Source organism: Numida meleagris, chromosome Z, assembly GCF_002078875.1.
Source record: "Numida meleagris isolate 19003 breed g44 Domestic line chromosome Z, NumMel1.0, whole genome shotgun sequence".
NCBI classification, from domain to species: domain Eukaryota; kingdom Metazoa; phylum Chordata; class Aves; order Galliformes; family Numididae; genus Numida; species Numida meleagris.
Genome location: NC_034438.1, coordinates 63283244 through 63295806, shown reverse-complemented (window position 1 = coordinate 63295806; position 12563 = coordinate 63283244). Strand labels below are relative to the sequence as shown.

Genomic DNA, 12563 nt, shown 5'->3' with positions numbered 1-12563 from the left:
CCCGCCACTACCCTACCCCTCAAAAGGGATCCTCAATCTGTTCAGTATGTTTAAAAAAAAAAAAGTTGATCCCTGTTGAGGAGCCCTAATACCAGTGACATAAGAGAACTTATGAAAAACCAGGCCCTACTTGTTCCTTTCTCTCCTCACACATAAATCAAAATTATAATAACCAGAAAAATGTCATCCTGACACTCCAGCAAGCAGTGTTAACTATCCAAAGATCATAGGCAAAAGAGAGTGAAAAAAGACACTATCAATCATATGTAAGAACAACTAAGAACAACTAAGGGCTCTGGCACTGCTTCAGCAGATAGGACTTCACTTGAGGATTATAAATATTATCAGCCAGAACTAAAGTCAGTTGTTGAGCTTTGTAACATACTTTACACAGCACCACATTCAGCATCAGGGTCATGCCTGTATCAAGTGCCAGACTAAAGCTGAATGTCTCTTTCCTCTTTTTCAGTTTCTACAGGTTTTCTTTGGGCCTTAATTAGGCACCTGCATCACCTCCATCCTGTAAAGAAGCTGCAGCACCACTGTGAATCCCAGACCTTTTTCTCTCAGTATTTCTTCACCATTCTTACTACAGCATCCTTTTTGCCCTTCGACATTTCTCACCCCTCTGAACCTACATCACAAGCCCCATTTGGCATTTGCCCACTCTCATTTCTTGTGTTGGTCCTGGCAGATTGCTAGTGCAGCTCCTGATGACTCTTGCTTCACTTGCTGGCACCAGGGAGACACTCGCTCTTCTCTAGGCAAACTCAGGAAGGGATCCTCCATGAACTGCAATTCCACCTCCAGCTGGAGGAGTAGGTGTCACTGTAGCACTCTGTGAGCCAGCGCACTCCAGCAAAAAATGTTGTAAAGACACATCCAACCCCAACTTACTGCACAGTACAGCAAGTCTTCTCCCTTGGCCACATCTTGATCTTCCCAGGATTTGCTGTCAACTACTCTTCATCGAACACTGAGTCAGGCCTTGAAATGGTATTTAATATAATAAGGGATTAAGTAAAAAATAGAGAAAGGTATCCTTGAAGGAGGGAGAAGGATTCTCTCATGCTCCTCTTTCTCTGTTTACTAACATCAAATAATTCAAACTACAGTATTCCAGGAGATCAAATTGTGATTTACTGAAGCGGCCACAGGATTCACTGGTCTGGATTTCAAACTCTATTGTCTCAGATAATCAAAGCATTCCATGTCTGTGATTGGTACACAGAAAAACTCTCCTAAGAGAAGCTTTAGACCAGGAGTGTCCAACCCATGGCCCACGGGCCACATATGGCGCAGGACAGCTGGTAATGCAGCCCCACACAGGGGCAATGTACAACAAGCAGTCACCTAAACAAACAGGTGTCAATTTGCTAATCCAAGAATGCTAGAGGCAGGTTTGCAGAATCATAGAATCATTGAATCCTTAGAGTTGGAAGGGACCTCTGAAGGCCATCTAGTACAACTCCCCTGCAGTGAACAGGGACACCACAGCTACATCAGGTTGCCCAGGGCCTTTTCCAGCCTTGTCATGAAAGTCTCCAGGGATAGGGCATCAACCACAACACTAAGTAATCTGTTCCAGTGCCTCACCACCCTCACTGTAAAAGATTTTTTCCTAATATCTAACCTAAATCTACCCTCTTTGAGCTTGAAGCCATTTTCACTTTTTCTCTCACCACAGACCTTGCTCAAGAGTCTGTCCCCTTCTTTCCTGTAGCTCCCCTTTAGATAATGAAAGTCCACTTCCAGGTCACCTCAGAGCCTTCTCTTCTCCAGGCTGAACAGCCCCCGCTCTATCAGCCTGTCCTCATAGGAGAGGTGTTCGATCTCTTGGATCATTTTGTCTGGACACGCTCCAACAGGTCCATGTCTCTCCCGTACTGAGGACTCTACATCTGGACGCAGTACTCCAGGTGAGGCTTCACCAGCACAGAGCAGAGGGGCAGGATCACCTCCCTTGCCCTGCTGGCCACACTTCTTTTGATGCAGTCCAGGATACAGTTGGCTTTCTGGGCTGCAAGCACACTGCTGGCTGATGTCCAGCTTGCCATCCACTAGTACCCCCAGGTCTTCAGTGTAGGGCTGCACTCAACCCTTTCATCTCCCAGTTTGTATTGGCAATGGGGGTTGTCATGACCCAGGAGCAAGACCTTGCACTTGGATTTGTTGAAACTCATTGTGTTCACCTGGGCCAACTGCTCAAGCCTGCCTAGGTCCCTCTGAATGGCATCCCATCTCTCTGGTGTGTTGACCACACCCCACAGCTTGGCGTCATCAGCAAACTTGCTGAGAGTGCAATCCACTCCACTGTTGACATCACTGATGAAGATATTAAAGAGTCTCGGCCCCAGCACCAACCCCTGGGGCACAACACTTGTCATCAACCTCCATCCAGACATTGAGCCACTGACCACCACTCTGTGGATTCGATCCTGCAGCCAGTTCTTTGTCCATCAAACAGTCCACCCATCAAATCCATATCTTTCCAATTGGAGAGAAGAATTTTATGGGGTACCATGTCAAAGGCCTTACTGAAGTCCAAATAGATTACATCAGTGGCTCTTTCCCTGTCCGTTGATGCAGTGACACCATTATAGAAGGCCACCAGGTTGCTTAAGTAGGAGTTGCCCTTGGTAAAGCCATACTGGTTCTCCTGTATCACCTCCCTGCCTTCCACGTGCCTTAGCATAGGCTAAGGATCTGTTCCATGATCTGCCATGGCACAGAGGTGAGACTGACAGGTCGGTAGCTCCCGGGGTCATCGTTTTTACCCTTTTTAATAATGGGTGTGATGTTTCCTTTTTTCCGGTCACCAGGGACATCACCTGATTGCCACGACTTTTCAAATATCAGAGAGTGGCTTGGCAACCACATCAGCCAATTCCCTCAGGACTCTGGGACACATCTCATCAGGACCCATAGACTTGGGCTTGTTCAGATTCCTGAGGTGATCATGAACCTGACCGTCAGTTACTGTGGGAGGGACACTGCTTCCCTGATCCCCTCCTACCAAACCAAATGTTTGAGGGCTGTGCGGCAAGCAGTTACCACAGTTATCATGGAAGCCTGAGGCAAAAAAAAAAAAAGTACCTCAGCCTTCTCCTTGTCTGTTGAAAATGCTCAATATACCTACATTTATTCACTTTTTCTCAGAATTTGTAAATTCACCAAATTGCGAATTTAACTTATACTTTTCTTTTTCTGAGTTTGAAAGTAACATAATGTTACATATTTTATGATAAAATCTAAAACATAGATAAAAGCACAAGATAGAAAATACATATTTCAAAATGTTAGAATATATATATATATATATATAAAAACACTTTGTTTCTTATATACATTATCTAATTTATATGTGGCCCAGGACAGTTCCCCTTCACTCCACACAGCCCAACAAGCCAAAACGATGGACATCCATGCTTTAGACTGTGCTGCCCTGACCGTGCTGTGCACAGGCAATCAGATGTCTGTCAGCATTTTGAACACTGTATAATATGGAAAAAAGAAAGAAGAAAGTAATACATTTTTACAGTGATTTTCATGGTTGCTATCTTGATCATTTCTCACCTGCTGCCTGTGAGCAGCATAGCTCCCAGGTGACTGAAATGAAGTTGGAACTAAAGCCCAAACCAGTGCAGGTGTGGTCACTGCTAAAGATTATTTATGTGAGGAATGCTGTCTTATTGCTTCAATATAAAGGTATTAAACAGCTTTCTCCAGTGCCTGTAAACCTGGATGGGGACCCTAAGGGACACTTGCCTTCTATAGACATAATGCACAGATTTCAGACTGCAGAAAGGAAAGACAGCACTTGTACTTCAGCAGAACTGTGCTGCTCTTGCTGATGCTGCTCTTCAGCTTTTCCCTGTGTAGTTTCTGTAGTAGGATGCAGCAGGCTGGCTGCAGGCCTGTCTGCTGAGAGCTTGGTGTGGAGGAGATCAGAAGCTGTGTTACATACCTACAGGATCCATAGTTGCTTTTATTTTCCATACCGTGTACCAGTGCTGTCTGTTTCTAGCAGCCCTTTATGCCTGCAAGAATCAGCTTTGGACATTCCTGATCTACAGATTCATTCGCCAGCAGCAAGCTGCAGGAAAGCCAGGACCTCTTGTTGTAGTTGAACTGTAACTTCACTGGCAAATTTGTTATTTTTAGTTTTAATAGCAAATCCGGAGTCTTTCTGATTTTATTTCCCATTTTATTAAAAGCGGCTCTTAAATGGCATTCATTATTTTTACCTGCAGAAAGAACACTTTTATTATTCCTAAATTCATTCTGGTTCTTGCTGACAATGCAGCTTAACAGCAAAGACGTGCAACGTCAATGCTCTCTGTGTGCACATGTATCTCCCTCTAGTGGAATCAAAGACTTGGAAAATCAGCAAAGCTCACAAAGCTTGCTTCTTGAGGGATTCACAAATACTGAAGATGACTAATAAAGAAGAAATGGTATCCAGCTGTTCTATCCACTCACGAATGGCAATGGAGATCTAATGAAATGCTAAGAAGACTGACTTGAGAAATCAAGTTCTTAGTATATTTTGAATATTTCTTTCCTTGCTCTTCTGTTAGAGTTAGAACAGTACAGTCCCAGAGTTTTACTTAGGGATCTTAGTTGGGCAATTTAGACAGAAATGTGACAAATTACATCTTAAAAGTCTCCATGTGGAAGTCTATTGGAAATTTTTCAGTTGTGGGCTTTCAATCAGATTCACCATTGCATGGTGCAGGAAGGGACCACTCTAGTGCCCTCAGCATTGCTCCTGATGGAAGATGAAGTTGTAGCAATGTGGGGATTGGCACCTTCTCCCAGGTAACAGTGTTAGAGCAAGAGTGAATGGCCTCAGGTTGCGCCAGGGGATGTTCAGGTTGGATATTAGGAAGAATTTGCTCTCCATAAGAGTGAACAGGCACCGGAACAGGCTGCCCAGGGTGGCAGCAGAGTCACTCACTGTCCATGGAGGTTTTCAAGAAACCTGGAGATGTGGCACTGAGGGACATGGTCAGTGCGCATGGAGGGATGAGATGATGTCTGGACTGGATGATGTCAGAGGTCTTTTCCCACCTCTTGGTTTTATGATAACAGACTATCTTTACTCACGGGTAAGTGGTTAAGCCACCGTAACTGCACCAGCAGAGCTCCCCATCTGCAAGAAGTCTGCTATAAAGCTGGGAAGCGTGCTAGCAAGAAGCAGGCAACGCAGCTACCACAGGCGGACACACCGACCCCTGCAAAGCCGCCACCGCACCCCATCCAGGACGGCGCCGAAGCGCAGAGCGGCGGGCGCCCTTCCGGTGGCGGGAGGAAGTGACGTCACTCCGCGCCGGCAGCGACAAGGACAGAGTTCCGCTTCCGGCGGGAGTCGTGTGGGTGCCAGTGGCTGGGCTGCGGCTATGACCAGGTGGGCTCGAAAAGTCGCCGCTGCGGGCGGCAAGGCGCTGAAGTCTACCCCCTGGGAGGAGATGGCGGGGGGGCCCGCGGAGAGCGGGCCGGAGAGAAAGAGTAAAAGGAAAAAAGTGTACCAGAACGAAGACGTCAATGGGTTTGCGGCTTACATGAAGCAGGCGGGGAGCGGGGGGATGGAGGAGGCGGCAGTGGCCCTGAAGAAGGACCGGCGGCGGGAAGACAGGAGGCTGAGGAGGCAGGAGGCAAGGAAAAACGCCATGGTGAGCTCAGTGCCGGGCAGGGTGCCCGGGGTGGTGGAGGGGACGGGTGCACCTGAGCCTTAAGCGGAGTTGAATCCCTGCTGAAATTTGTTTCTGTGATTCTGTTAAGTGCGTTTTCAGGTAAGAGGGCTTTGTTAAGTACACGCCGTTATAGGTTATTTCACACTTGGCATGCGTCTTCTGCTTAAATACTTACCTACAGCCCTTCGGGGAATGGCCAACCTTGTTCCTGGGTGAAGTGGTTTCACTGTGTTTCTCTGTGTGACTGTGCAGCATTCTTGAGTGCATTTGCAGTTTCATCGTGTTCTGGGACCTTTTTTTGCAGCATGATCTGCCTGAGAACTGGAGTGAAATCTCCAGCGAACTCCAGATAAGACTGCCTGAAAGCAGTTGTTTGTAAAGTTATTCTAAATGTAATCTGCAGTGTCAAAGAGAGTGTCTGCTACTCATAAATATGAACTACCTTGAGTTTTTCATTATGAACGAGTTGTAGTCCTGTAAGCAGCTTTTGAGACATCAGTACTGGTATGTTGTTGCTTGTGTTTACTTTTAACACACTCAGAATAATCTTGGGGAACTAACTGCTGCAGTCAGAATCACAAGTCATCGTTCAGCTGGAGTGCTCAGTTCCCAGTGGCCTGGGACAAAAATCCTGCGTGTGTTGTTGGTGATGGAAAAAAAAAACGCCATTAATAATCTTGCTTAGAGACAGAGACCATTGGCAGTTATTTTGTGAGTGCTGCAATGGCTCTTTTGTCTTAACTGTTTCTCCATGAGGAGATAAGCTGTTGATGTTGTTGATATGCTTGCCTTTGGAAAAGCCTAGAAGCCTTATTAGACTGGTTGTTTGTTTGTTTTTTTCTGAGCTTTTCACCAACCTTGGCTTTACGTTTTGGAGTAACTTCAAATGTCAGCGCAAGAGGTATGTATTTGTTAGTACCTTCAGCCAAGATACGTTGTGACCTAGTGGAAATCTGGCAGATAAAAGTGGTAGTCAGGTAATAACAGTAAGCAAACTCTGTAGTAATGCCACGTGTAAGTGCTGTGCTTTGCTCTGTGAGCTGCTTATTAAAATGCATGTAACTTATTTTTTATTTTTAAAGGTATGTTTCCACTGCAGAGAACCTGGCCATGGTGTTGCTGATTGTCCAGCTGTACTGGAAAGTCAAGATATGGGTACAGGAATCTGTTACCGGTGTGGATCCACAGAGCATGACATCAGCAAATGCAAGGCAAAGATAGACCCAGCTGTTGGTATGGTTCAGAAGTTTGCATTTCTCAGAGTGCTTTGGTCTGAGTTTTGTTACTACTGATATGTTGGTTTGTGTTCTAGCAATTTATTTGTTCTGAAGACAGAGATTAATATGTTTAAAGGAATACAATATTGTGACAATGAACCTGACATTGTAAGAAACAGTATGATGTTTATAGAATAGCATAATTGCAGTGTTTCCAGAGTTGTCTGTGAATGTGCGATGTTCCTAACTTTTGTCATAATTTTTGCAGGTGCATTTCCATATGCAAAATGTTTCATCTGTGGTGAGATGGGACATCTATCGAGGTCGTGTCCTGACAATCCCAAGGGATTGTATGCTGAAGGTGAGTGCAGTGATTTACTTCAATGAAAACATATTTTTCCTACTTATGTGACACAGAACTAAGTAACATTTCAAATTAATAAAGATCTTACTGAAAGCAACTTCCAAATGGCTTTTACTCTTGGTGAAGGCAGATCAAATCTGCTTAATTCATTGTTTGTATTCACAATCTGGAGATTCCTGTTTCAATTTTAATCTTAGCAGAGATGAAGTGCAAAGTATGAGAATTTGCTTGCACTTCCAGTTTCAAGAGGATCACAAAGAAACCATAATCCTTATTTATATGTAGTCAATGTGTGTTTAAATTTACATACACTTCAGAATGTGATAAAAACATAGCATTGGTCTGTGAGGGGACTTCATAGAATTAATAGTTGAACACTTCAGAAACAATGAGAAGTGTTCACAAAAGACAAAGTCTGCTGTAGTTACGCGCAGGAATAATTTGTTTTATATAGGAAGTGACACTGTAAAAGATTAAGGGGAAATTGAGAATTGAAAAACAGCTTCCAGATATTCTAAGAAATTTTATGTTGTATGTGCACTGGTCATTGACTCGATGATGCAGCTGGCCAGTATCCCAGCAGCTGTGGCACATTCATAGTAAAGGGCTCTCCCAAGAGAGAGATCATCAGTTTAAGTGATTTTAATGAGAAATGCCATTTAAATGTGAAGGTTTCACTCAGATTTTGCAATGCATGTTTTCTTTGTTGGGAGTGACAAAGAGTACTGTGCTTGCTGCTGTCTCCAGTACAAACTCAAGGTCTTGCAGGGTGATCTTACAGTGCAGTTAAACTAGAAGATAAACATCTTTGTAGGCAATGCACTTCTCATAATAGGCATTGAAAGTAGAAGAATTTATATTTTATATTTCAGTACCTGCAGTTGGATTGCCTGCTGCTTAGGAACTCCTATTAATTCCAAAAGTTCCTTTGAATAATTGAATTTCAGCAGAACTTGTCTTGTTCTCTCAAAAAAAGAGCTTCAAAATAAGCAGAAATATCCCATATGTGGTTAGTGAAATTCGTAGTATTCAGTGATTTACAGAGCAGTGCTACTACAGATGGATGTTGTCTGTAAGATATGGAGAGTCCAAGGAAGGTGTGTGTGCCAGCTCCTAAAGCTGTCTGCTCATCTGCTGCGCAATGTTATGTTATTGTGGTTAGGAGCATTGCCCTGTCTGAGGATACACATCTTTTCTACAGGTTGTCACTCTAGAAAAGTAAAAAAAAAAAAAAAAAAAAAAAAAATTTTTTCAATATACATTTAACATCAGGAGAGTGGGTTTGTGTTGTTTTGTTTTCCACCTTTGTCTTTTAACAGGTGGCTGCTGCAGACTTTGTGGCTCTGTGGAGCACTACAGAAAAGACTGTCCGGAAAACCAGAACTTAGGTGAGATGCAGGGGATGGCACAGAGTGGAGTGCACAGTAATGTTTACTTACTGCTTTGCCTTGACTTTAGTCAGGAAAAAATGAGTGCTGGTAGAGAGCTGGCAAATAACAAGATGACACTTTCCCTTTGAGTACATGTGCTTTTATTAAGGGGTGTAGATGGAGGAGACAGTAAGTTGCTAGGCAGAAGTTGAACTTTCAGTTAAAAAAACCTAGCTTGTAGACTTCTAAAGGTAGTATCAGCAAATGTGTATTTGTGCTGCTGTTCACAGTGTTAGCAGCTGTAGTAGAAAACATACAGAACTGGTTTCTTCTTCAGGCAATTTGTGTGAAAAAGCTGAATATCACGTCAGTTGCAGTGTAGTGGTTTTGGCAGCTGCTACAAGCTCCATCTGCAGGCAGGCGTTTAAGTCATTCGAGACAGGGCTGTCAGAGGAGACTTCAGGCCAGTCCTGCTAGATTTGCCAGCTAGTAAGTTGCTTTCATTTACCTGTGCAGGTAGAAAAATACATTGTAATTCTGCCTGGCTGGTTGGCTTTTAGTAAAATGTGTGACTTTTACGTGAGCCCTCCCTTCAGGTAAGGCCATTGATAGAAAGTATTTTGTGTGAACTGCTTCCCTTGTTCACTGATAGTTCTTTTTTTAACCTCCTTGCAAATCAGTTTGCACTGAATTCATCCATATGTGTTACACATTAGAATGCATCTTTGTAGTATATTCATTATGACAGGGAAATACAATTTGCGTACCAGGTTGTAAACTAAGGGCATTTATTTTTCCTAAACCATTAGGGAGAATAAATCTCTTTCTTTTGGTTTCATATATATGGAAGTAAGATACTCTATGTATCTTTTATTTGAAAAAAAAATAGGCTAAGGGAGGCAAAACTGTCCAGGGTTTGGAGAATGACACTGTTGCTGAAGTGATTAAATATTTGTTGGTTTTTCTAGTTACAGAATGTTTGCGTTAATAATATGCAATAAACTTCTGAGGAATTTATGTGAAAAACATTTACAGAGGCAATAGAATTCTGTATTTCAACTGCTTTTTCTGTGTAATCATACAGATACAGTCATCTGGGTGTTGTTTGAGAGAGCATTTGCACCATTCTAGATGTGTGCTGGTTTGCTAGTTTGGAATAAGTGAGATTGAGCCTTAACTGGTCTCAGAATTTTCTGCTGTGAAAACCAACATTTTTTTGCCAGACTTAACCAGCCATAGCAGATTGGTTTGTGCAGTGCCTGCTCAGGTAACTGCTGAAAGTCTGTGATGTGTCTTGCTGGGTTTCAACACACCACATTAACAGCAAACTGCTTTGGGCTGCTTAATACGTTTTGTAAAGTGAAAACCTGTGCAGATGCAATAGGAGAAAAGAAATATTTGTGGGAAACAGCACTGCTGGAAGTTAAACCAGCCTTTTCCACCAAAGGCTCCCAAGCAGGGGGTAGTGGTGACTATGCAAGAACGCAGGAAAGCAACCTGTAAGAGCTTGCTCCTTCTCATGAGAGGCTGCAGTCATTAAACTGCTTGGTCCAGTCTGAAATAGTGGTGTGCACGCATATGTGACAGTTAATAGGAACTAGCAAGTGCTGATTTGTAAAGCCACTGTAATTTTGTAGTCAAGGTTAAATTAAAAAATAAAAATCCCTGCAACTCTTTCTGCTTTTTGGCAGTGGAATTAACTAGATGTGAAGGAGAACTGGACAAAATAGTATTTTAAATGGGGAAAAAAAGTGTTTATTATATGCAGGGAGGTAAGTTGAGAAATGTAAATTTTGCTCAATTGTGCCTCTTCAAGTGTACTTTCCTTTACATCCAGAGATGTCTGACACATTGTGAAATCTCCATCACAAGAGCTATTAGGATTTCAGTGAGAGTTAATGTATTTTCTGCATATTCTCTGAATTTTTCTTTGGACAGTCAAATAGGAATAGATGCATATGATTTCTGGGTGTTGTGTAAGGGAATTAGTTTCAGAGGTACCACTAAACTGATAACCTTTGCTGAACCAAAAGCAGGCCCTTGTGGGCCAAATCTTTCTCAAATCTGAAAGCTCAATCTGATGATAATGTTCAGGCTTTCCTTAAACTTGTGTTTCTTGCTCTGCAGACCAGGTTACAGTTGGACGATGGGCCACTGGAATGAGTGCCGATGATGAAGAAACTACAGAAACACCAAAGCTACAAAAATCCAAAGTGAAAGTACTTAAAGTTATTCATTTTTGAAAGCCTCCTTTGGTTGCTAAACCACAGTGGCTGTGCACTACTTCAGTTCCGTGTAGTGACTGCATAGAGCAGATTGCTGCTTCCTGAAAACCAAGTGCATTGCTGCTGCTAGGTCCATGTCCCTGATTTTTTCAGTTCAACTTGCAGACTAATCTAGCTTACTGAAAAGCTAGGAACAACAGAAATGCATCAAGAAGGTGTTTTATTTATTCTTTTTATATTTTGGCACAAACACCTTCTGCTAGTTCTCTAAAGAGGGAAATTGGTTTCCTCTGGTAATGTGCAGTGTCGTTGCAATAAAAAGAGGGTTATGTGCATTTTGTCACAGGGCTTTATGACCACTGGATTTAGGTGGTCAGTATTGTTACCTTAAGGTGTTGCTGTATTGGAGATGAATACAATTATGCTGATCTTAAGTCTTCCCACATTTCTCTGAAAGGGACTGTGGGCATTTTCTAAATACTAATTGGACTCTAGATTGGTTTTGTTTCTTAGAATTATGCTGTGCTCTGTATGTGCCCATTTGAGCTGTCTGACAGCAAAGTTATCAGGTAAAACCTACAGCCTACGTGACTCTTGCCTTCTGTCTGGAGAACTTGCGGGTGTGATTCCTGCTATACGTGATGGATCTATCAGTGTGTACATGCAATAATCTGATTATATGTGTTTGTGTTATGGTTTGGTGATTTTTTGTTGTCGGTATTCCACATCATTACATCATGTAAGGTACGGGCAGTTAAAGAGTTAATTCCCTGGTTACTGCAAACTACCTTTTTTTTGGTGTGGCCCTCTGAGGGGGAGGGGAGGAGGTGCACTCCCCAGGGGTCTTTGCGTTAGGGGAGGGGGTGGTGAAGCCGCGTGGGAGACGCGGGGTCTGTTCCTTCCTGCCCGGCGGAGAAAGCACGTGCTCCTCCTGCAGTTTACTGCCTAAGATTTTCAGCCTGTAAACTCTCTAACATAATTCTACTAGCCTCATTTTGATATATTTAGTAAAGTTGGTTGTTCCTCCTCAGATTGGTGCCGCTGTTTTTTTTTTTTTTTTTTTTTTTTCTTTTTCCCTCTTTCCCTTTGTCTTCCCAGGTGGCGGCTCCGCGGCTTCTCTGCCGCTTTAGCCACCGGACCGCCCGGGGGCTGGCCCTTACCGCCGGTAATTTTTTTTCCTTTCCTTCCTCTTTTTTTTTTCTCGTTTTTTTTTCTTTCGGGCCTGTTCCCCTTGTCACGGACGCAGACCCTTAGATAATACCGTGACAGTTTGATTACCTGAGTACTTCACAAATAAGCCAAATCATTCTCTTCCTCTGATACATGCTATGAAACTCACCTGAAACATACGGTATCCCAAGTTGGAAGGGAGCTGTCAGAATCATCTGTTCAACCCCTGGCTCCACGCAATACCACCCCAAATCCAAACCTGATGTCTGACAGCATTGTCCAAGCCCCATCAGCTTGGGGCTGTACCCATGGCCCTGGGGAGCCTGTGCCAGGAGCTGGAGAGAAAGGAAGCTGCTTGCTTAGTTTACTTTTCTAAGTAAAGCATTCAAAAATCTGATCTTCAGTATTTCTGTCCCTTGGGGTACTGTGAATAAACTTTCATTTCTATTACTTACATGTGCCTGCTTCATAGTGGATTTTTTTTAAAATGGAAACTAGAGCCTGCAGTTGGAAATACTGGT

General features: G+C 43.2%; 1 protein-coding gene across 1 annotated transcript; it reads left to right on the top strand.

Annotated features, from left to right (window-relative positions):
• On the top strand, nt 5403-11565 carry ZCCHC9 (zinc finger CCHC-type containing 9). The gene is made up of 5 exons (XM_021381253.1): nt 5403-5675; nt 6779-6929; nt 7182-7274; nt 8597-8665; nt 10775-11565. Exons 1-5 carry the CDS (start codon nt 5403-5405, stop codon nt 10888-10890), a joined length of 702 nt encoding a protein of 233 aa, XP_021236928.1. The 3' UTR covers nt 10891-11565.